This window comes from Artibeus jamaicensis, unplaced genomic scaffold, assembly GCF_021234435.1.
Source record: "Artibeus jamaicensis isolate MK-2021 breed Jamaican fruit bat unplaced genomic scaffold, CSHL_Jam_final contig_64, whole genome shotgun sequence".
In the NCBI taxonomy this organism is placed as follows: Eukaryota; Metazoa; Chordata; class Mammalia; order Chiroptera; family Phyllostomidae; genus Artibeus; species Artibeus jamaicensis.
Window position 1 is genome coordinate 1,801,414 of NW_026521911.1, and position 23,024 is coordinate 1,824,437.

Genomic DNA, 23,024 nt, shown 5'->3' on the forward strand with positions numbered 1-23,024 from the left:
ATTTTTAGCATATATAAGCAGAAATAGCATATACTCTATTTCTCTATTGCTTACAATTGGCTGTTTTGATTAACTAGCTATTCGGGTTACTGGCGTAAAATGATACGAGGATTATAATTCTAGACAAAGCTAACATTATAAAAATCAGTGACTAAGACTGTCCAGGCCTTTCACTGTCTCCGGGGTCATCATTATAAATATCAAGTGTCATTATGAGGTAAGCGAGGCAAAGAGAGATTGAGAGAATTAAATCCCACAGATAAAGGCTGGGTGCTTCTAACATACATTCTCTTTGAGCTGTATCATCTTTCTCTCTTACACGGAATGAGGTGGCTGGGGGGGCAGGAATTACGAACAACTGCTTCGTGCTGGAGAAATCTATTTGTCTGACCAAAGAAGTGAATGGTGTCATTGCTCTCCATCTCCTTCTCTGCTGTAATAATGCTCAGCCGGCACTACATTTTGGCTTAGAGTCATTCCAAGCAAATCCCATCACCTTTGTTTGATGAATGTGCTCAGCAACCTCCTGGTGAAGTCAAAGAATTACTCATCTTTGCTTTTTTGTAGCCTGCTTCCTTTTCAAACCTTTTCTTCTACTTTGCTAAATGCCTTAGCCAGGTCTAGTATGCCCCAACACTAGTTATAAACATATTTTATAACTGATCACAACAATGGATGATACTATGTTTTTTAAAGTGAGATATTTGCACTGATCAGTTACGATATTCATGTCCTGAAATTTCCTTTACACTGCCATGTGGATTTCCTACCACTGTGCCGTGCAGGACCATGTGCTACATAAAATGCTAGCTGGGGGTCCATGGGTGAAGGTGTAATGACAAAGGAAAACTAGCTGAGTCCCCATCCTACCCAGAACTGAAAAAACTTGAAATTATGTTTCAACCAAGGAAATGATCAGTTTGTGTGAAGAAATGGTTTGTTTAATATGTCAAGTGAATCTGTTGGGATGGAAATAGCCATTTATTTAAGCAGAGGTATACCACCTTCCCTTTGGAAAAAAGATTCCATGTGGTATGCCGGCAAAAACTATCAGCGTAAAAGCACTGATGGGCTTACGAACAGCACAGTCCACGTCCTCCGTGGCCTCCCTGCACGACGGCAGCGGAGCCGGGATGCTACCTCACACAGGCCCTCCCAGCAGTCCGAACAACTGGTTTGCCCACTGAGAATAAACTCAGTACCACGCTCTGTAATCTATCAACTTATATTAAAATATTTGAAAATCGTAATAAAAATGTGTACATATATTTTTTGCTGATTTGACAAAAAATAGGTATAATTTTGATTCAGTCACACCAGACAGCTGTTGTTGTGTTGGCTGCTGCCATTTTTTTAATTTGACAATCTAAAGGAAAAGAGGCCAGTGCCCCGGACTAAACAAATAGTCAGGTACTGCATGCTTTAAACATTCCTGCAGCCCACAGGTGGAAAATCGCTGACCTAGATGACTGCTGTTCATCCTTCAAATCTCATCTTAAAAGCAACTTACTCAGGGAAGTCTTTTGTGATCACCACCGAGCCAACCCTCAGACTCAGTGAAGTCCCTCTCTGTTAGTTACTCATATGGCTTGGGCACTTTCCCTTTAAGATAAATGGTGTTACGTAATTGTTTACAGTCTGTCCTCACTAGAGTGAAAATTTAATGAAGGCAGGGGTACATGTCTTTCTTACTCTTGTATTCCAAAGACCGAGTGCATGACTTACCATCTCAGTCAATAATTATGTGATGAATGAACAATGAATGAATGGATGAATATAAAAATCTATTTTATAATAATGTAAAATGAGGACTGTACAATAAAAATATTTTTATTATAGAGTTTAAAAAGAGATCTTTAGAGATTAGCAGATCTACAGCAGGCAATCATATTCTCAGCAATAGTTCCAGTCTGTCGGAAGACCTGGGTTCAAGTTCTAATGTAACAAATATATAACAATCATATATAACACATTTCACTGTACTTTCATTTCCTCAACTGGCAAATGAAGAAATAACAAAAATACCTGTACCATGTAACTCACAGGGCTATTTTAACAATAAATGCAAACGATGTAGCACACAGAGTCTTTTAAATGAAAATATAGTAACAGTAGCAGAATTGTAGCAAAAATAGAAGTACTTCTTGGTAACATAACAGTGGTAGTTCCAGTGCTAGTAGTGTTCTTCCTTCTGATCAGAGAAAAACAATAATGGGTTGCAGAGTGACTTTTAAAATATTTTTCTTTTCACTTGGCTTCATATAAGTCATTTCAAGGCATGAGGAAAGGTATTTTGCTATTCTGTTCAGGTCAGGAAATGAGGCTCAATGATTATGAAAAAAAGGAAAGAAATGCTTTTAAGAACCAATCACTTGCTAGGCACTATGTCATGTATTTTACATTTATCATATCATTTAATCCTCGTAAAAACTTTTTAAAATAGGCATTGTCTCCATTTTGCAGGAGAAAAGTAAGACTCAGAGAGGCTGTGAAATCTTTAAGGCCATCCCCCTGGAGACAGCACTTCCACAGTCACGGCCTCCGCTTTGCCATCACCAGTACCCAGCCCTCTGCTCCGATTCCAACTCAGTCACCTGTTCTCTGACCCACACTTCCTGTCTCCCCTCACCCCCTCAGGGTCTTGACTCTAATGATCACTGAGTCCTGCCAGAACTCACAACCCATTTGGTCCCACCCTCCTGTCTCGGCCCCTCACCCTGCCTGGCTTCACGGACCACCATTACAGTTGCTCCCTTACATCACATTCCCTCCTGTGGCCCTGGCTCTCTTCTCTTTCCATCATTAGAATCTACAAGTTCCCACATTGGTTAAATCCCAAATTCTGTTTATATCATACAGATGTTTGTGCAGCAGAATCATGCTGCTGAGAAAACCATAATCATGCTGCTTGGTCTCACCCTCGGTTGATGTCAGTACGTCCCAGCAGGGCCTTGGTGCTACTAGCCAGCAGCCGGCTGTATTCCTCGGCCCACTTATTCTCTCTCTCTTCTACATAACTAGTTTCCACCTCTCCTGTCGTCCCAAACCTAGGCCCAGAAATACAGTGCTGCACGTCAGGACTCTAGAAATGTGATAAGTTCATCATCTAAGATTAATTTATACAGCAACTGATAACAAGGGGAAAGCATGGTGTTTAATAAGTAAGTGTTCACATATTGTTCTTGACAGGATGGGACAGCATCCCGCGCCCACGTAACAGAGGTAAGGGCAGGCAGGGTGACTGACTGCAGTGCAGTCAAGGTGTGGTGGGAGCTGCAATACAAAGGCAGCTGGACGAGCCTGGGGGTGGGGACCCAAGACGAAAGGAGAAACAGCCAGAGATGAGGGGAGAAAGGAGACCTGGAGCCAGGTTTCTTCATGGCTTCGAATGTCATACATTTTTTAAATTTTGTCCTATTGGTAAGGAGACACAATAGATTTTCAAGCAGGGGAATAACAGTTGGCCTATTTTACAAAGACATCCAGATAGTTGGTGGTACTGTAGCAAATGAAAGTGTGAAAGGGGAGACTGCAAGCAGAGAAGCAGCAACATAACATTATTTTTAAAAAACTACAACAATGTGATCTAGAAAGAAGTGAAAGTTGGAGGCAGCTGACCTTTTGGTTTCCAAGATAAAGAGCCAATAAAACATATCACCATTACTATTTTATAGGCAATATTTAAAGACAGGGATCTAGATAAGAGTCCTTGAAACAGTCTCTAGAGAACTGAGAGGACTTTGAGAAACATTTACATAGAGAGAACTTGCTGTGGTTCGAATGTCTGTCTCCCAAAACTCATATGCCCCAAGGGGTGATGGTATCAGGAGGTGAGGCTTTTGGGAGGCGATGAGGTCACAAAGCAGACCGGTGCCCTTATGAAGAGGGCCCACGGGGCTCCTCACCCCCTTCCCCAACATGAGGATACAACCGGGAGTTGAGGAGCTGCAGCTCAGAGAAGGGACTTCACTAGAACCCCACCACACTGGCGCCCGGCTCGGACTTCCCGCCTGCAGAATTGTGAGAAATAAATTTCCGTTTTTATAAGCCCCCCAGTCTGTGGAAGTTGGTTACAGCAGCCTGAACAGACGAACACAGAAATGAAAACCTGTCCTCAAAAGATTTTTAAGAAAGGTCCAAGAAAAAAGCAGTGTTATAGAAGTTCAGTTTCCAGGCAAATAAAGATGGTTTAATGACATTAAATGATGCATGTATTGTCAGACTGGCAAAAATTTTATTTTTAGTATTTTTTATGTATATCAATTTTATTTTTTAATTATATTTTACTAATTATGCTATTACAGTTGCCCTGGTTTTTCCTCCTTTGCCCCCTCCACTCAGTACCCCCACTCCCTCAAATAATCCCCATACCATGTCCATGGGTCGTGTGTATAAGTTCTTTGGCTGCTCCATTTCCGACACTGTCCTTTACATCCCCACGGCTAGTCTGTAACTCGTATTGGTACTTCTTAATCCTCCCACCTCTTCACCCATTTCCCCCGCACCCCCCTCCTATCTGGCAACCATCAAAACCCTCTGATCCATGATTCTGTCTCTGTTCTTGTTCAGACCAGCAAAAGTTTTAAAAGACTGATCACATGCCCTGCTGGCAAAAAAAATTAAAAGGAACGAACAATTTCAAATCAAATTACAAGAAATGTTAAATACAGGGTAGGGCAAAAGTAGTTTTATGGTTGTTTATATGGAAAATAATACAATAATGAACAAATAATAATACAAAATAAACTCTGTATTTTGTGTACTCACAACTGTAAACCTATTTTGCCCCAACCTGTATATTGATAGAGTTGATGAAGGATAATTTATAATATCAACATTTTAAATATATAAACGGTCTGACCCAGCACTTCCCCCACTACAGATTTACCCTATAAATATACTTGCACAGTCCACAAAGACATAATAACTATGTGCACACATGAGTTATCCACTGCAGCACCATTTGTAAAAGTAATAACTAAATAACCACCAACAGAGCAACAGGTAACAAAACTACAACTCGCTCACACTATGGCACAGACACGGCCATTGAAAAGCACGTGGGACCTGCCCACACTGACATAAAAGGAGGCCTAGACTCCTGCAAGTGAGTGTGAGAACAGGGGGGAGTTCCAGAAACATGTGTGTGTAATGATTCCAGTCCTTTAAAGACACCAAAACTGGGTATGCCATGCATCACACAGGAAAACACGGGAGAAAAGACCATACGCCTTCAGCGGCGGTCCCTCTAAGGGAGCGGAAATGCAGGGGGAGCCGCCTGGGAAAGAAGCGGGGACAGTACTTCATACTGTTGCACGTGCCACAGACGTGCATTTCTTGGATAAGGAACTTTAAACTACCAACACAAATGTACTTACAAGAAAAGTTAAAAGGAAAATGTAAAATGACTAGAATGAAAACAAACTCCTAATAAACAAACAAACAAAAAAATCCTTGGCAATTGCCATTCCCGCCCTCAATCCCGATCTTTCCATATTGTCTTTTTTCTCAATGCTGCCACCACCCTCTCAGCTGCCTAAGTTAAACCTAGGAGTCACTCTACAGTCCTTCCTCTTCCTCCCCTGACTTCATTCTTCAGTCAGCGAATATTGATCGAGTGCTTTCTATGTTCCAAGATCTATTTTAGATACTGAGAAGACTACTTTGTAGTTTGGGTGTTATAGAAAATCATGGATACTTTGTCTCAAAGCAAATTTGACAAACACAAAAAACAAAACTGCCAAATCAAATGCAAGTCCTCTAGCTCCAGTTTTCTAAGCATCTCTGAAACCTCCCCCACAACCTAGTTTCTATTATAATTTTCATGGTTATGATGAGAGATGATGAGGGATTAAACTTCTGCAATTCTATCCTTTCCAGTCTCCCTTACATCCATCCCTTTAATCCACCTTCATACTATCACTAAATGAAGATGAACATGTTATTCCTCTTGTGGAAATTTTTCAATGGGTCTATTATCCTCTGAGTAGAAAAAGAAATTCTGTGATGTGCAAAGTCCTTCATAATGATACAACTCCTCTCAAGTTCCAACCCAGGAACCCCCAAACCCCCAGAATTATCTTCTGGAGCTGGGGCCCTTTGTAGTACAAGCTTCCCCTGCTAAGTGAGTGTTTGAGGGACCCATCTGTATCAGTGCACCAGCTGGCCTTGTTGTGAGAGGCTCCATTCGGCTTCAGCGAATTTTTTTTGAAGACTCTTTCAATATGTTTGCCCATTTCATGATGGGCAATTTATGAGCACACTTGCTCACACCACGCTGAGTGCTCAGCAGTTTTGGACCAAAGCCCTGTGCCTCATCCTCCCTATTCACCCAGTCTCACTGGGAGCAACTGTTTTTTTGTTTCCCTGAATGAAAAAAGTCCTCAAAGGGAAACGTTTTGCTGATGTGCAAGAGATGAAACAAAAACCGGCAGAAGCACTAAAAGGCATCAAAATCGACAAGTTCAACAACTGTTTTGAGCAGCAGAAAAAAGTCTCGATAGGTGTACTGCATCCAATGGAGAGTACTTTCAAGCTGACTGAAGTTTAAACATGTAAGAATAAATACACAATTTTTTATAAATAAATTCCAGGGATTTTTGGGTCCCCCTCATACTTCACAGCAGCCACACTGAACTGCTCTTCGTTATCTAACATTCACATTTTTCACGCCTCCATACCTTTAAGGAATTACTCCTGCTTGGACTTACTGTTGCACAGCCCTGGCAACTCCTGCTTAGTTTTCCTCTACGCTGCCAATGCACCTACACTACTCCCGCCTGCTGAGACTGTGCATGGGGCTGTCTCCTGCAGGCTCCTTCGGGGCACGCACCGTGCCCTCCGGTCCCTGACCCTGAAGTCTGCTTCCGCAGCCAGCATGCAGCCGGTAGTTCACACCTACCTCGTGGATAAAAAACGAATGAATGAACGACTGCGTGTTTAAATGGCTGTGTAATCCTGAATGAGGCACGTAACCTGAGATTTAGTTTTCCAGTATACAAAAAGTGTCATTTATATAATTTATATGAGTATGTTCCTCCTGGAGTCGTTTCACAGATACTGGCAAGTCCACAAGAAAATCTCTATTTTCACATTCCTGTTTTCCTTTATTATTCTATATGGCAACTATGGACACTACTATTTATAGTATCACAAGTTAGTATTTATAGTATTCCAAGTTAGCAGTCATCCCTGCAGTTCCGAAGAACTATTAGGATTTCTCCTGTACTTTCAGTTTTCTGGCCTCGTTAAGGAATTACCTGAGACGCAGATCACGATCTGATGGTTTCACACACAGACCTCCGACCACACACTTGAGCATGAGTTTTTAATGGCCCTGGGTTTTCTGCTGTTGTCTCATGGCATTAGTTTTAACGCCAACGAGAGGGCAAACCCCGATATACGTCTTTGACTTTTGGCTCCCTCAACACTAAGGACAGTCTTCAGCATGACAGCCAGTAAGTTCTTCCAAATTAACCTCAAAAAGATACTAACTTAAGACAAGACTGCAAATACTTTAGAGATATCCACAGGTTACTGAGGACAGAATCTATATTCTGTTGTCATTTACTTTCTTTAAAGTGTGTATGGAAAATATTGACTAGCTAATTTCTGGATACCTGATTTTTAAATCAATCAGTCAATCTGGATACCCTGTTTATAAACAAACAAACTTAGAAACTCTGTTCCCCTGTGCTCACAAAAGCTCATCTTCCCAGATTCAGTTGTTCTGGAACAAAGAGTCAGCCACCACAGTTCCTTTATCTCCATCTGGCTTCATCACCTCTGCACCGTGTTTCCTCTGTAGGTCGCTGAGGAAATCGTTTGTTTCACTGTCATCAACTATTTAAATTCCATATGTGGGTATTAATTAAACAAGTGCAACCTTGGCCTAAGACATAAAATGATCTATTTTACACAGATTATCTACCTATGTTGTGAACATTGACATCTTTTATAACGTTGACATTGTCTAAAAACAGCAGAATAAAGCAGCAGCTAAAAAACCTGTGGTCGGCCCTATCCACACGGGACACGGCTCGGTGCGGCCGTCTGCTGAAGAAGCAGGAAGGGCTTCGTGCGTTACCTGCAGTCGCTCCGATCCTCAGCCTTTCCTCCAGGCCACTCTCTCTTCAGATACTGGCTAGCCAGCTTCTGGATACCCTGTTTAAAAAATACACATTTTTATAAAATAAGTATCATGTTGTAAAGGAGACTCTTTTCCTAAAATATAGTGCTTAGTAAATCCTATCTTTCCAAATATAAATTTAGTTCTGAAATAAAGAATCAGTGTTGAAGGGTGGAACATTGTTATCTTATTTCATTCTTGTCACAGTCTTCTCTCGTCTCCATTTCTAGGAAAAGGGCGAGTGTCAGGATGAGAAAACCGAACACTGATGGGCATTGTTTCTTCACCGAACTATCTGACCGGCCGTAAGGACACATCCGGCGCATCACGAGGATGGCGCTGCCACCTCCGCAAGGCCGACCCCGCATGTCCGCTGCCCCCGTGCTGCGCTGTGCACTGCACTGCTGAATTCCAGCAGCCGAGTTTTCACATACCAGGAATGGTGATAACATCTGGATCAGACAGACAGACAGACAGACAGACACACTGGCTTGTCAAAAAAATCAGGGAATAAACCTTGGTGTTGCCAACACTTTGGAAAAGTATGCCAATACTTTTCAAGACAGATTTTAAGGGCTGCTGGCTTTTTAAATAACACCATGGCACAAGTCACTTCAAATGAAAACAATCGTTTCACAATGAAATTCGCCCACCAATTTACTGTTATCCATACAACATGGAACTGGAAAAAACAGAATATTTACCTATAATAGGAATTGGGGGCGGTATCAGGATTTGAACAGAGAAGACTATTTTGTTCCCAAGTGAGGTTAAACCACTCATTCCAAATACAGAACACATTGTTTCTATTTTTTTAATTTTTTAAAAATATTTTACTTTTTAGAGAAAGAGGGAAGAAAGAAGAAAGAGAGGGAAAGAAACATTAATATGTGGTTGCCTCTAGCACGCCCCCCACTGGGGACCTGGCCCACAGCCCAGGCATGTGCCCTGACTGGGAATCAAACCAGTGACCCTTTGGTTCGAAGGCCAGCACTCAATCCACTGAGCTACACCAGCTAGGGCCATACTGCCTTTCAATGGGAACATATGGGGTCCTCTAATACTGTATTGGGGCCCAATGTAATGGATAATAACAAATGACTTCAAGATGTTCATCTCTATACATACAATTTTAAAAGAATAAATAAATGCTGAGATAAAGAGCAATCACATTAATTGATTGCATACTTTAAGCAGAGATTGCCCAGGTAAATTTACTGCTGAGTTCTCTATATGATATCTTCCTACTAAGGTTTGCTGCCAGATCAATTTGGCTTCATGAAATCCATTGTTGAATGCTTCTGTTTACCGCTTCAATGAGCCAAAGAGCAGCAGGAACTGTAGAGAAGCTCCTTTGAATCTCAGGTTCCTTCCAAACTTGGCAATTGTTTAGTTTCACTATTTCCAGGGACTGTGAATTCTAAGAACATACATATAACTGCATATCCAAGATACTGCCACTTATGTACCTTATACTTTGGGGAAACCAATTACCAAGTCTTCCCTCAATATATACAGTATTTTTTTCACTTCCACACCTTGTTTACCCTGTTCCTATTTGCGGTAAACATTTTTCCACCACTCCCATTCCTTCCGGCTGAATTTTCACTGCTCTTCCTTTAAACTTATTTTAAAGTTTTCTAACACAAAATATTCAAAGCTTATATGACAATGTGAGAAATTTCATTATCTAGGTATTTCATTTCATGGAAGTAGAAGAGTTTATCATTCTTTCTTCATTCATTAGCTAAAATTCTTTTTAAAGAACAATCTCTTTTTGAACAACTTGGTTATCTCAGAGGAAAGGTAAAATAAATATTTCATTGTCCTGTTTTGGTCCTAAGGTAGACAATGACTTTTCCAAGTTGCATTATGAACTCATATATTTTGAATAAAAGGTATGTTTCCATTTACTGCCATCATTATTCTTTTCGCGTGTCAACTGTAACACCTGCGGTCAGTGGGCGTCCCTCCAAGTTGGTTCCCATGTCATGTGACCACAACAGGTTTTGATAGTTTCTTGCTTTCTTTTGCAGTTCTTATTCCAGATCTTCAGTAAACTAGTTTTCCAAGGCATTCGGAGTCCATTCAGAGACAAACCATACTCAGAGACCACACTGTAAACCCTTCCTCATCCTCTAGGTGTTACTTTATGTCTTTTTCTACGAGGCCTCTTCTAATCACTGTATACAAAGTACCTCACCTTCTAGCCAATTATTCTCTCCTATACTGCCCTAATCATTCATAATCCTTATTACACTGTTACTGTCTGGTTTAAATATTATTATTTTTAAAGACTTTATTTATTTATTTTTAGAAAGAGGGGAACGAAGGGAGAAAGAGAGGGAGAGAAACATCAATGTGTGGTTGCCTCTAGCACACCCCCTACTGGAGACCTGGCCTACAACCCAGGCATGTGCCCTGACTGGGAATCAAACCAGTAATCCTTTGGTTAATAGGCCAGTGCTCAATCCACTGAGCCACACCAGCCAGGCTAAATATTATTTTACCTGTCTACTAACTATAAACTCCATTAGGTAGAAATCTTGTCTTTTTTTTTTTGTCACTATGTCTCCAGGCTATAGCAGCAAAGAGCCTAACATTTAGTTGATGCCAATAATATTCACTTACTGCATGAATAAATGTCACCTACAGTATTTTATTTCTAATGTATAATACCCACACTCCTTTGTGTTTTTACCATTCTCAGTTACAAATGTTTGAGTCAGAATTTCCTTGGACCTTAATTTTCATATGTTCAAAGGAGGGGGGCGCCGGGGGAATGAGTCCAGACTTCTAAGATTATGACCAGGTAGTTTTAATATAAGAAACAATTTCCTTGGAAAATTACAGTCAAATTTGACATTCTTCACTACTGGAAGAGAACATGTGTGTATACTACAAAGCAATGAAGAAAAATAACAAGTTTATTCCAAAGTTAGCACTCCACATTAATTTTTTGTGAAGGTTCAAATGAGTCACATTCCCTGAATTCAAAGAACTCGTGGCACGTGGACAGGAACAAGAGTGTGCAACATAAAATGGGAGGCAGCACACAGGCCACTGTCAAATAAGTGACAAGATGTGATGTAAGCACAGAGATGAGGCAAAGAGCATCTGATATTTACTGAAGTTACATCTAAATGAGCCCCGGTGGGTGAGGCACAATGGATGCCACCAGTCCGACTCCGTCTGGGCACACACCCGGGTTGCGGCCAGGCTGGGGGGGGGCAACCAGAGGCAACTCCCAGTTGTTTCTCTCCCTCTCTTTCTCCCCTCCTTCCCCTCGCTAAAAATAAATCAACAAATAAATAAATTTTAAAAATCTTAAAAAAAAATGAACCGGAACCTCCTTATTATACAAAAAAAATTACATCTAAAGATACGTGACTTTTTTCAGTGTAATCACTGCGAAAGTGGTTAGAGCGCACTTCATACAGAACATGAGCTATGAGACGAGCCTCAGATCATGAGCAGGACTGAATCGTATAGAACAAATGAACTTAACAGGCATTTCAAAACATTTACTCCTCTGAACTCTGTTAGGCTTTGCTAGAACCACAGAAAAATCAGACACTAAGAGGATACAGAATTTACTTAAGACCACATAACCAGTTATATTTCAATTCAGAACTGAGTTATTCTAAATCTCTGCAAAAATGAAAAAAAAACCCACCATTTCAGTGTGGATTTTATCTAAATCTTTAAAAAATTCTTAAATTACTTTATCTTTTTTGTGCATTGTAAGTCACAACAGCAATTTCTAGAGCTCTGCACCACAAAGTGGAACTGTATTAAGCTGAATGAGCCCTTCAGAGATGAGATGAGGGATTCATGAAATAGACAAACAGTGAGCCCTTTAGATGAAAGACTTTATTCAAGTTGGTTCACAGAGGCAGGAATCGTGGCTTCTGTGAGCTCTGTGCAGCTGTCCAAGATCTCATCTGCAGGGACGCTCAAGAAACGCTCTGTGGCCATTACAGGAAAAGTCCTAAACAGCATTTCATGCCTCCAAAAGCATCCTATACTTAATTGGTTTCCCTTTTATGTTATGCTTGAAGATACATCTTATAAATGAAACTTATTTATGTAGATATAAAATCTACCTGAATTAAGTGGCTAAGGAAAATAAATATATGGCTATTTCAAAAAGTATTTTTGTTTTTAAAATCACTCCCCTAGTCCAGGACAATACTCTCTAAAACTGGCGCACTGGACTTATAAGTGTATTTACATTTACCTGAGCATCACTCACATATAATGTTGACTTGATTTCCCAAATGCAGTTTACTCTGGGTCAGTGGTTTCCATAAAAAGGTGCCATCAATACACTCTTTAGAACATCCAATAATATCCCATTCCAACCTTTAAAAAAGCCATCAGTGTCTTCTGTAAGACCTGCTTTGTTTTATCTCTCAATATTGCTCTAACAAGTGAGGCAGCACAAAGAAAGCCACTGTTCAGCAGACACTGGCAAATGGACCGATGGCTTAACCTTCTGACTATTTACATCAGCAGGCTGAGCAGCAGCGTGCTCTGTGGCTCTCGCACAGGTTACTCTGTATCCATTTCTCCCCCTAACCAACAGACAGCTGTACAAAATTACAGAAAATGTTACCTCTATACTATAACTTTCCAATTCTCAACATTATGCAAACGACATTTACAAATTAACATAAGTTGGACACTTCTTAGGCTGATGTAAATTATACAATTGTCTTTACTACTACTAAGTTAGTTTATCAAAAATAGAGAATGTCACCTCCATGCTTAAGGAAAGTTCTGAAATATTTTTCATTGCCCTATGTATCTCTTCCACCTGCCTGCTGCTGAGTTACAGCCCCAATTAGAAGACCACTGCATGAGAAGATCCTGGGAAGAGGGCGAAATAGGAAGCACCAGGAATCTGTCTCCTAACTCAGACAACCAACTCAAAGACAGAACCTGTCTCATAACCGTTTTGGACTTCTGAAGTCCCTTAAATGCTTGCTACTTCCAGGAGAATGCTCGGACTGTAAGTGAAGTAAATTTTGGCCTATCTCTTTACAGTGATCAAGCCCCCGCTCCCAGCCCAGTGGCAGGCAGCACCTGCTCCTGGAGCAGACTGAATGCAGGGAGAGCAGTAAGGGGCTTGTCCTCCAGATATCACAGATCTGTGCTCTGACCACTGATCACTGCTTCTGATCAAGGAGGTGGGGGCAGAGAGGTGGGCAGCCACTGTTGCACCCCTGTTCTCCACTGAAGAAAAGTAAACCGAGCCTGAGGAACCCTTGGAACACCATCACACAGACCAACAGATGCACTGCAGGAGTACTAGAAGGAGGAGAGAAAGCAGGCAACAGAGAGATTATAGGAAGAAATAGTGATCAAATTTGACAAATGTCTTCTTGTCTAGAATATAAACAGGCAAGAAAGAAGCTCAATGAATTCCAAGTAAGATGAACTCAAAGACCCACAGTGAGACACATTGTAATCAAACTGTCAAAAGCTAAAGACCAAGAGAAAATCTTGAAAGCAGCAACAAAGAAGCAAATTGCCACATACAAGGGCTAAACAGTAAGCTTATCAGCAGATTTCACAACAGAAATTTGGGAGGGCAGAAGACAGTGGACCCAAATATTCAAAGTGCTAAAAGAAAGAAATGGTCAATTAAGAATACTATAACCAGCAAAAGCACCCTTCACAAGTGAGGGGGAAATTAAGGCATTTTCAGATAAACAAAATCTGAGGGAGTTTGTAACCACTAGGCCTGTTTTGTGAGAAATGCAGGGTGAGGGGAAGAACACTAGACGTAACCTGAAGTTATATCAAGGAATAAAAGCAAATATAGGGGCAATTACAAAAGCTTGTATTATTATAAAAGTGATCTGTAACTCCACTTTCTGTTTTCTACATAATTTAAGGGAGTAACACTTTTTAAAAATTGTTAGTCTAAAAACTAGCATCACTGTTAGATTTAGTATGTCAATCCACATTTGGCATTTACTAATGCACTAAGAACCAATCTTTTGTTTGTTTTTGCACATCCAATGTACAAAGATGTAATTTTTGACATCAATAAATAACAAGGGTGGGGATGAAACTGTAAAGGAGGAGAGTTTTTGCATGCTTCTGAAGTTAAGCTGGTATAGATTCAAAGTAGAGTGTCACAACTTTAGAATGTTAAATGTAACCACAAAGAAAAAAGCTATACAATATACACAAAAGGAAATCAGAAGAAAATTAAAACATTTCATTTCAAAAAACTCAACACAAAAGAGACACTATTTCAACATGACAGAAATACCTCCTTATCAATAATTACTATACATGTAAATTAAATGGATTGAACTCTCCATTCAAAATACAGATGGCAGAACAGATATAAAAAACCACTATCCAACTATGTGCTATCTACAAGAGACTCTTCGGGTCCAAAGAAGACTACCGCAGTATTTGGGTAGAAATAATAACATCTTCAACTGTGGTAGAGGCCCTAAGACAGAACTAGGCAAAAAAAAAATATATGTCACAGAGAAAATTGACCTGACTGGTAACAGTCTATCTAGCTATGGAAAAGGTAAGAAGGATGGAGACAACAAAAATGACTCTTTGGAGTTTGACCTCATACAACTGGATGGATGATGGTATATCCTGCAGGGAGGGGGAGGCTGTTTAATTACAGAAAAAGTTGTTGGGCTAGAATATAAATAATACTAGGCTTAGCAGAAGTATAAGGAAAGAGGAAAAGCCACTATCTCTCCTAACGTGATATGTCTCTCCTAACGTGATATCTATGTGAACTTGAGTATATGAGAACTAGAATTGAAAGAACAAACAGGAATTGGACCAACTGAGAAAGGAAGCATAACTCAGGTGGAAAACTGGTGATGGGAAAAATAGCAGGGGAATGTGGAGATGGGGCGGCGGAGCAAATCTGAACTCATACGCATCCAGCTTGTTCTTTGAGGCTGATGCTTATACACACAGCAAATTGTTTTTGTTAGTGCCCAGGAGATATCTACTCTCAAAGCAGTTTTACACAAAGTTGTTCTCTTTAAGAAACACTCTCCAATATCATTCTTTTACTCATTTCAGAATAAAAGCACTATTACTACCACAGTACTAATAAAATCATTACAACACATTTAAAAAGATATTTCCTTGGAACTGTGGTGTATCATCTTAAGTTAAATCACTACACTTACACAAAACACACAGCCTTGGCTTTTATATACATAAGAGACATAAAAGCATCTGCCTGAACTCTGCTTACTACTCCCCTGAATATTGTGACAATTTCATAAGAGCAAGTATGTATATGAATCTTGTTGGACTTAAACAGAGAGGAAGTGTTAAATGTCCAGTTTATACGATGCTGTTGCCAATATGAGAATACGACTTGGAGGTCTGTTGGATAAGAGGCATATTCCTCTGAGGAGGCACAAGGCCAAATCCACCCGATGCTGGATCTCAAATGTCAGCTACTCCATCATTTTCAAGTTTACATCAGTGATTTTCACCCCTCCAGTCTTGTTTTCTCCTACAGAGCCCCCCTTTTATTCCCAAAGAAATGTATAAGCAAGCTTTAATTTAAATGCAAGTTTTAAGAGAAAACCCTACTAATTAAAAGGCACGGACTCGGCTCACCCCTACTAGTTTAACGGCTTTCGCTCCAGTTTCCACTTTGCAGGTCTGGACTGTTTAACCAGGACATGATGGCTACACTTTCATGAATGTTTTTCCTTCCCCCACATTTTGTGAAATTTTCTTTCCAAATTACTGGAAGCTATTACTAAGAAAAGCAGCATTTTTCCACTATGTGTTACGGTCATTTTCTAATACAGATTAATATTATTTGTCGATAAAAACTGAATCTGGGGGGTTATTTTATAATATTGAAACATCAATTAAAATATAAATTATGGCTTATCAATTTTTAGAGCAAAATCTATGTAATTTTGGCTTAATAAGAACATTAAAAAGTCACTAAACATTGTAAAATTTGTAATTTGTTTCAATATTTTGTTAACATTATGTTTCAAGACCTAGATTAACTGAAAACTATTTGTATGAAATGTATACCCCTCTGACAGGAAGGTTTCAGTCGGGGGCAGGGGCAAGCCAGTTGCTGTTGTTCTTCAACAGTAAGAAAAGTGTTAGACTGGTCGGCCTGGCTGAACTGCCCACTTGACCTCAAGGCAGCTGTAAAAGCAGTTCCTTCTTTAGAGCAGAAACAGGAAGGTATCAAATCAAGAAGCAAATAACAATTTCAAGTGCCTGAGCCTTAGTTACTTCAAAACAGTGCACTTTTCATTAGAGAATGTCATCTGTAAATCAGGTTAATCAGATGAAAACCGCTGTGCGGTGAGACACGAAGGCAAGCAGACCGGGCGCTGTTGGAAGGCCCTCGGTGTGCACACGCTGCTCCCGCACACCCCGCGCTGCGGGCCGCCCACTCTGGGGGCCACGGGCTGCATCACGGGCTGCGGTCTCAGCCCTGACAAGGACTATACTTGTGAATGCGGGCAGGCCACTGACCTCACCTCTGTCTTATCATCTGTAAAGTAAGGACGATACTTCGGTAGGTGAATGGATAAACTGTCACATATCCAGACAATGGAATGTTATTCAGCACTAAAAAGAAGTGAGCTATCAAGTCACGAAAAGACACAGAGGAACTTTAAATGCCTTGTGCTGTGTGGAAAAAGCTGATCTGAAAGGTATGTACTGCGTGACTCCAACTATATAACATTCTGGAGAAGGCAACATATGGAGACAGAAAAAGATCAGTCATTTCCAGGGGTTATGTGGGGAGGAAGAAACAAAGGGGGGGGCACAGAAAATTTTTAGCACAGTGAAACTATTCTGTATGATACGGTAATGCCAGACGGATGTCATTATCATTTGCCAAACACCACAAAATGTGCAGCACCGGGAGGTGACCCCAGTGTGGACTTTGGGTGGTGATGATGCGTGGATGCAGCTTCCGTGGTGTGACAAACGCAAGGACCCTCTGGTGCAGGCGTCGGCAGTGGGGGGTGCCTGCGTGCGTGGGGCCTGAGGACATGTGGGAGCTCTGAACTTTCTGCTCCAAATTACTATAAACCTACAACTGCTAAAACTTAAAGTGGATTTTAATAAGTATAACACCCTCTATCTCAAATGACAGTTATAATAATCAAAGGAGATGACGTACACCAAGTACCTGAGGTGGGTACTACAGGGGCTCCAAACGTCTCCCAGCAGCACCCAGTCCCTCACTCATTCACATGTGTTCAGTGAGAACTAAGGGACGTGGTCACAGCCGTAGCCATGTAAATGTTGCTCCCGAATAACTGGCAAGTGATTTAAAGAAATGTTCACTAATTCATCGACCACTTATTTGATATCGTGATTTTTCTTAAATAATATGAGTATAAGGTCTATCAATTACGAGTTGATTCTCACATGAAAACTCAATTCAGTTGGTCATTATGTACAAGGAACATCCACACCATCATGTTTAAGTTTTTTAAAAACTGAGAAATTTCCTATTACAAGCTGAATGTAAATGACAAAATTAGTTAACATATAGTAATGTACACATTATTGGACAAACCCTTCCTAAATGAGTAAAGAGATTAATTATCAATGAATAATTGAAAATGAATGAAGTAGGACTGGTTAGTATTTATTTCAAGATCACAGATATTTCTTCCTCCTTTACTGACTTTAAATATTTCATTAATTATTCTACATAAGTGAAACGGACTCCTAGAAAACAGACATTTAATTTATAATTTATAGAAGGATGACTACAAATCATTTTGAAGTTTCTTTTCAAATCCTCACATTCCTAATTAATATTCATGAGAGCAATTTCACAAAAGCAGATACAAAACTACGGGGTGTGGAAATATGTCATTGGCCAGTGGAATATGCAAGAAATTTCTCTCTCCCCAAGATGCAAGATTGAAGTTCAACACAAACATTTCCTAATTAACAGTTTTATAATATTTAATCAAATCATTCATGAGTCAGAAACAACACTGTGGAGAACCAGATAATAATGCTGCACCACGGCCAAGCCCATTTGTTCTGGACAGGTGGCCAGTCTGCGGCCCTGCGTGCGCAGCCCAAACCCGCCCACAATAGCCCTAAAGACGATTATGCAAATACCAGCCAACCCAGCTATTTTCCCAGGAACAGGAGAAGGGCTCCTAGAAGCTATAATTGTTCCGCAGTCATGTGGAAAAGCAAGCAGGCTTTTTTTTCCTGGAAGCAGAGTGTTTTCATTAAGGGTACAACTATAATATGTGTGAGATATACAAATAAACACACACACAAACACACATCATTAAAAGACCTGAAGGAACCCTCACCCACATCACTGAGTGAAAGAAGGCTACACCCTGGGCTGGGGTGGGAGGCGTGTCCGCCTGCACATGTATGTGCACTCATGCACAGCGTATTACACGCTCAGCCCCCAAGCTCTCCTTGCGAGGCAGCTCTGCCTCCTTAACAATACCAAGTGTCCTCTGAGGCTTACACCTTCCCTTGCCAACATGATATGTACAGTAATGCATTAACTTTGACCAGTGCATCTTGTGAATATGAAATAAATATTCTCTGGCCAAGCTGGGGTAAGAACCATTCTTACTCCACATATGTAAAGCATTTTTCATTTTCACCCAGGGGCATAAAGATACAGGCTGAAGGTGGAGACCCATCAGGTTTGAAGCACAGCACTGGTGCAGTAATGCTGCTACCTAGGATTTATTTATTAATGCTATCTCAGCATAGTTTTGGGGGTTTTGCTTTTTATTTTTAAAAGTAGTCAGATTCCTTAGTTTCTAACTAGCAATTTTTAAGTTACCTGCTCTAACACCGGATTTCAATTCTCTCTGGAATTAAAGTTACTTCAAATATTATTGCTGTTGGATTAAAAACAGTATTTTTTCCTTTTTCCTACCTCTCTTTATGTATTCATCCCTTAAATCCATCCTCTGTAAGATGAAGGGACATTACCTGCTTTATTTATCAAGAGGCTAAGATGCTGCTGCTTCGTATACTTATACGGCACTCAGCAGCATCCAGAAATCTTGTCGTGCTATTTAAGGGAGGATTTTTCTCAAAAGCTTAAAAACAGATTATGATATTCTTCATAAATATCAAATGCATATTTTTAAGATAAGACATTACCAATTTTTAAATGTTTAACTAAGAACACATGTACTCTTACATGTGTTCATTCAAAGGAATGAAGCGCACGCTACAGTGTGGATGAGCCGTGGAAACAGTATGCCAGGTAAAGAAGCCGGCCCCGGAAGACCACGCAGTGTATGAGTCCACCTACAGGAGGCGTCCGGACAGGCAAATCCACAGGTATAGGAAGTAAACTGGTGACTGCCCAGCGGTGGGAGGGGGGGAGGGAGTCACTGCTAATGAGCGCAGTGTTTCCTCTGGGGATGACAAAAATGCTTTTAAAAATTGATTTTGGTGATGATTGCACAACTCTGAATATATGAAACACTATTGAATTGTACACTTTAAAATGGTGAGTTTTATAGTATGTGAATTACATCTCAGTAAGGCTGTTGGTAATGCACACAATAGATGGGGCTTTATCCCCCTGCCTCTCTCTAAGGAAGTATTACACTTTCCCACCCCCGGATACCAGGCTGGCCACATGACTTACTTTGGCTGATGAAATGACAGTAGAATTGTTGTATTACACATACTTTTTCTAAGCAGGAGCTTTAAGAATTAGCACCTGATTTGCCATGTGCCATGCCTTCTTTTCCATTTACAGATATTCTGGAGCCTCAGAATGAAGATGATATATGGTGTCAGATGGGGACCAGACCTGCTGGTGTGATCACTTCGTAAGGTATAGAAATGTCTAATCACTATGTGTGCCCCCAAAACTAACATAATATTGTATATAAACTGTAGCCAAAAATCAAATAAAAAAAATAAAGCCACTAACTCAGTGGTCCAAGGAGAAGTCACAGTGGAGGTCAGAAAAGTTCTCCAACTAAACAAGTGAACATTACACAACAGGACTTACAGAATGCTCTCAGTTTGGAGGGAAACACATCCTTAAATACTTATGTTGACAAAGAGGAAAGTCCGAAGATCAACAAATCAAGCATTCCTGCCTTCTCCAAGAAGTTAAAAATAAGAATAGCTGACTAATTCCAAAGAAAATAAAAAGGAAATAAAAGATAAAATCATAAATGAATGAATAGAAAACATATAATGGAGAAGATCAACAAAGCCATAAGTTAATTCTGAAGAGACTATTAACACAGGCAACCTTCTGGTGAGGCTACTCAAAGGAAGCTGAGGCATAAAAAAAATCAACATTAGGAATGAAAAAGAAATTACAGAGCTGCATGTGATTAGAGAAAAATACCAAGTTATTATGAGCAATTTGCCAATAAATTTGACCAACGAACAAATTATAGGAAAAAAATGTTACTTTATCAAAATCTACATGAGAAAAAATAGATTAATCAGTTATACTGCCATTAAAGAAAATAAATAATTTTAAATTTTCACACAGAAAACTCTATCTAGGCTTCACACCACTTCACCAGTAAGAACTTCTGAACAATGAAGAAATAATTACAACTTAGAGAAATTCTTTAAGAAGGAGAAAGAGGGGAATAACCTCAAATCATTTTATAAAGCCTTGACATCAAAATTCAAGAAGAAAAAATATTAAAAGCAAAATTATAGTCCAATTTCATTCATGAACAAATGGAATCCAACGATGTATAAAAATGATAGAACATCAAGACTCAGTGTGTTTTATCCCAAGAATGCAAACTTGACTTAGTACTAGCAAAAAAAAAAATCAATATTATTTGCCATAAAAGTTTAAAATCATGTAACTGTCTCAATAGATAAAACAACTGATAAAATTTCAGCATCCATTCATGATCAAAATTCTTAGCAGATGAAGAATAGAAGGGAATACCATAAGCTGATAGATTAAAAAAAACAACTCTACAGCAATCCTCCTAGAATGATTAGATTAAAAGACCTTCCTTTGAGACCAGGAACAGGACAAGAGTGTTGCCTTCACCGTGGCACTGGAGGCATCTGACAGTGAGATAAGCCAGAAAACAAAATGAAGAGGTACAGGCAGTCCTCACTTTGCATGGTCCCATATGAATAAGTTTCAGTTACTTACAGGTTAAATTATCACTCCCCCAACAACACCATTTGAATTTTAGTTACTCATATGTTAAATATGAGTAGCTGTATAAAGTACAAAATTAACTGCTAGCTCTTTGGCCTACAAATCACTGCAAATGACAGCTGTATATCATGATCAAGGACCAATCACTTCACTTCTTTCAAAGCCTGTGAGTGATTAATCACTGTGTATCTGTTATTCAGTTCACACAGGCAGAGAAGACACAGCTATGTTGCCTCTTCTTACAGTGATAAACCCACATGACACTACAAAAATGAAGAACCAAAAGAGGGAATTAGCCAACAGAGACGAAAGTGCAGCTAAGAAACAAAAAGTGATGACGCTGGAGTGAAATTCTAACCAACTGTAAGTGTAGCTACAGAAGAAACAGCTGCCTGTGGGAATGTTGCTGGTGCTGCCACTGGGGGGACTCTGGGTGCACAGTCAGAGTGTGAAGGTGACCATACACGCAGAGAGTGAGTGTGGCTAAGTGGATGGTGAGAGAGAAAGAGAGGAAAAGAAAAAAGAATAGAGAAGAAAAAAAGAAAGAACGAGAAGAAGGAAGGAGGAAGGAAGCAAGGAAGGAAGGAAGGGAGGGAGGGAGGGAGGGAGGGAGGGAGGAAAGGAAGGAAGGAAGGAAGGAAGGAAGGAAGGAAGGAAGGAAGGAAGGAAGGAAGGAAGGAAGGAAGGAAGGAAGAAAGAAAGAAAGAAAGAAAGAAAGAAAGAAAGAAAGAAAGAAAGAAAGAAAGTCACATTACAAAAACTCTGAGATATTTCATGGCATAGAAAGGGCAAAGGATAAAGTCGGAAGCTAACCTAAGTATATAGAAAAGAGAAAAACAATTCACCAAGTCACAGATGCTAAAAAGACAATTGCAGATCCCTGGGTGGAGCTTCCAGTTTCTGGTTCCCCGTGTAAGGAGGCTGTAAGTCACCACACCATCCTAACAACAAGTAAAAAGCTGAAGAGACTGAAAAATCATCAGCTTTTCTTGGAGATGTAAGAGGGGAAGACACAAGACAAACCACTGCCCCAAGACTGGAGGCAGAACAGGTGAACACAGGGAGTCACGGGGTAACTGGTGCAGGCTCCAGAGCAGAAACCTCCCTAGAAACCAGCGCAGGTTAGGGAAACATGAACTGTAATTTGACAAACTGCTGGAGGCTCTATGTGAACGATTCTGAGTTACGAACTCCGGGGGGGCACAGTCATAGGGTGAACCCCTCTATACTGTGAGAATTACTTTCAGGAGCTCATCCAGGTTCCCATGGTAATATCAGAAGAAAAAAAACCCCACCTGCTCTACTAGGGGGAGGGCAAAGGGAACCATTATCAGATGAGACCAGGCGCGTTCAGGGTGGTACGGCCGTAGACAAAAGGAGCCATTACCAATATTGTCAAGATGTCAGTTCTCCCCAACTTGATCTATAGATTCAATGCAACCTCCATTAAAATTCCAGCAATTTGTCCTGTGGATAATGACAAACTGATGCTAAAGTTGACATGGATGGAGAGGCAAAAGACCCAGCACAGCCAACATGATATTGAAGGAGAAGAACAAAGGTGGAGGGCGACACTACTCACCTTCAAGACTCAATATAAAGCTACATTAATTAAGACAGTGAGGTGCTGGTAAAAGAATAAATACATCAATGGAACAGAAGAGAGAGTCCAGAAATACAGCCACATAAATACACTCAAGTGGTCTTTGATGAAAAAACAGAAAA

At 40.2% G+C, this 23,024-nt stretch overlaps 1 protein-coding gene and 1 long non-coding RNA gene across 3 annotated transcripts in view; one reads left to right on the forward strand and one right to left on the reverse strand.

Moving 5' to 3' along the window:
* Positions 1–23,024, reverse strand: part of FCHSD2 (FCH and double SH3 domains 2) — a 221,250-nt gene that overhangs the window by 110,611 nt on the left and 87,615 nt on the right. For both annotated transcript variants that reach the window (XM_037135754.2, XM_037135753.2), the window contains exon 4: positions 8,087–8,163. In XM_037135754.2, coding sequence (XP_036991649.2) covers positions 8,087–8,163 — 77 coding nt within the window. The remainder of the gene's footprint in view (positions 1–8,086; positions 8,164–23,024) is intronic.
* On the forward strand, positions 16,675–21,748 carry LOC119042148 (uncharacterized). Its single transcript, XR_005081162.2, has 4 exons — positions 16,675–16,830; positions 19,348–19,474; positions 19,902–19,979; positions 21,500–21,748. It is a non-coding gene; the product is annotated as an uncharacterized LOC119042148 (long non-coding RNA).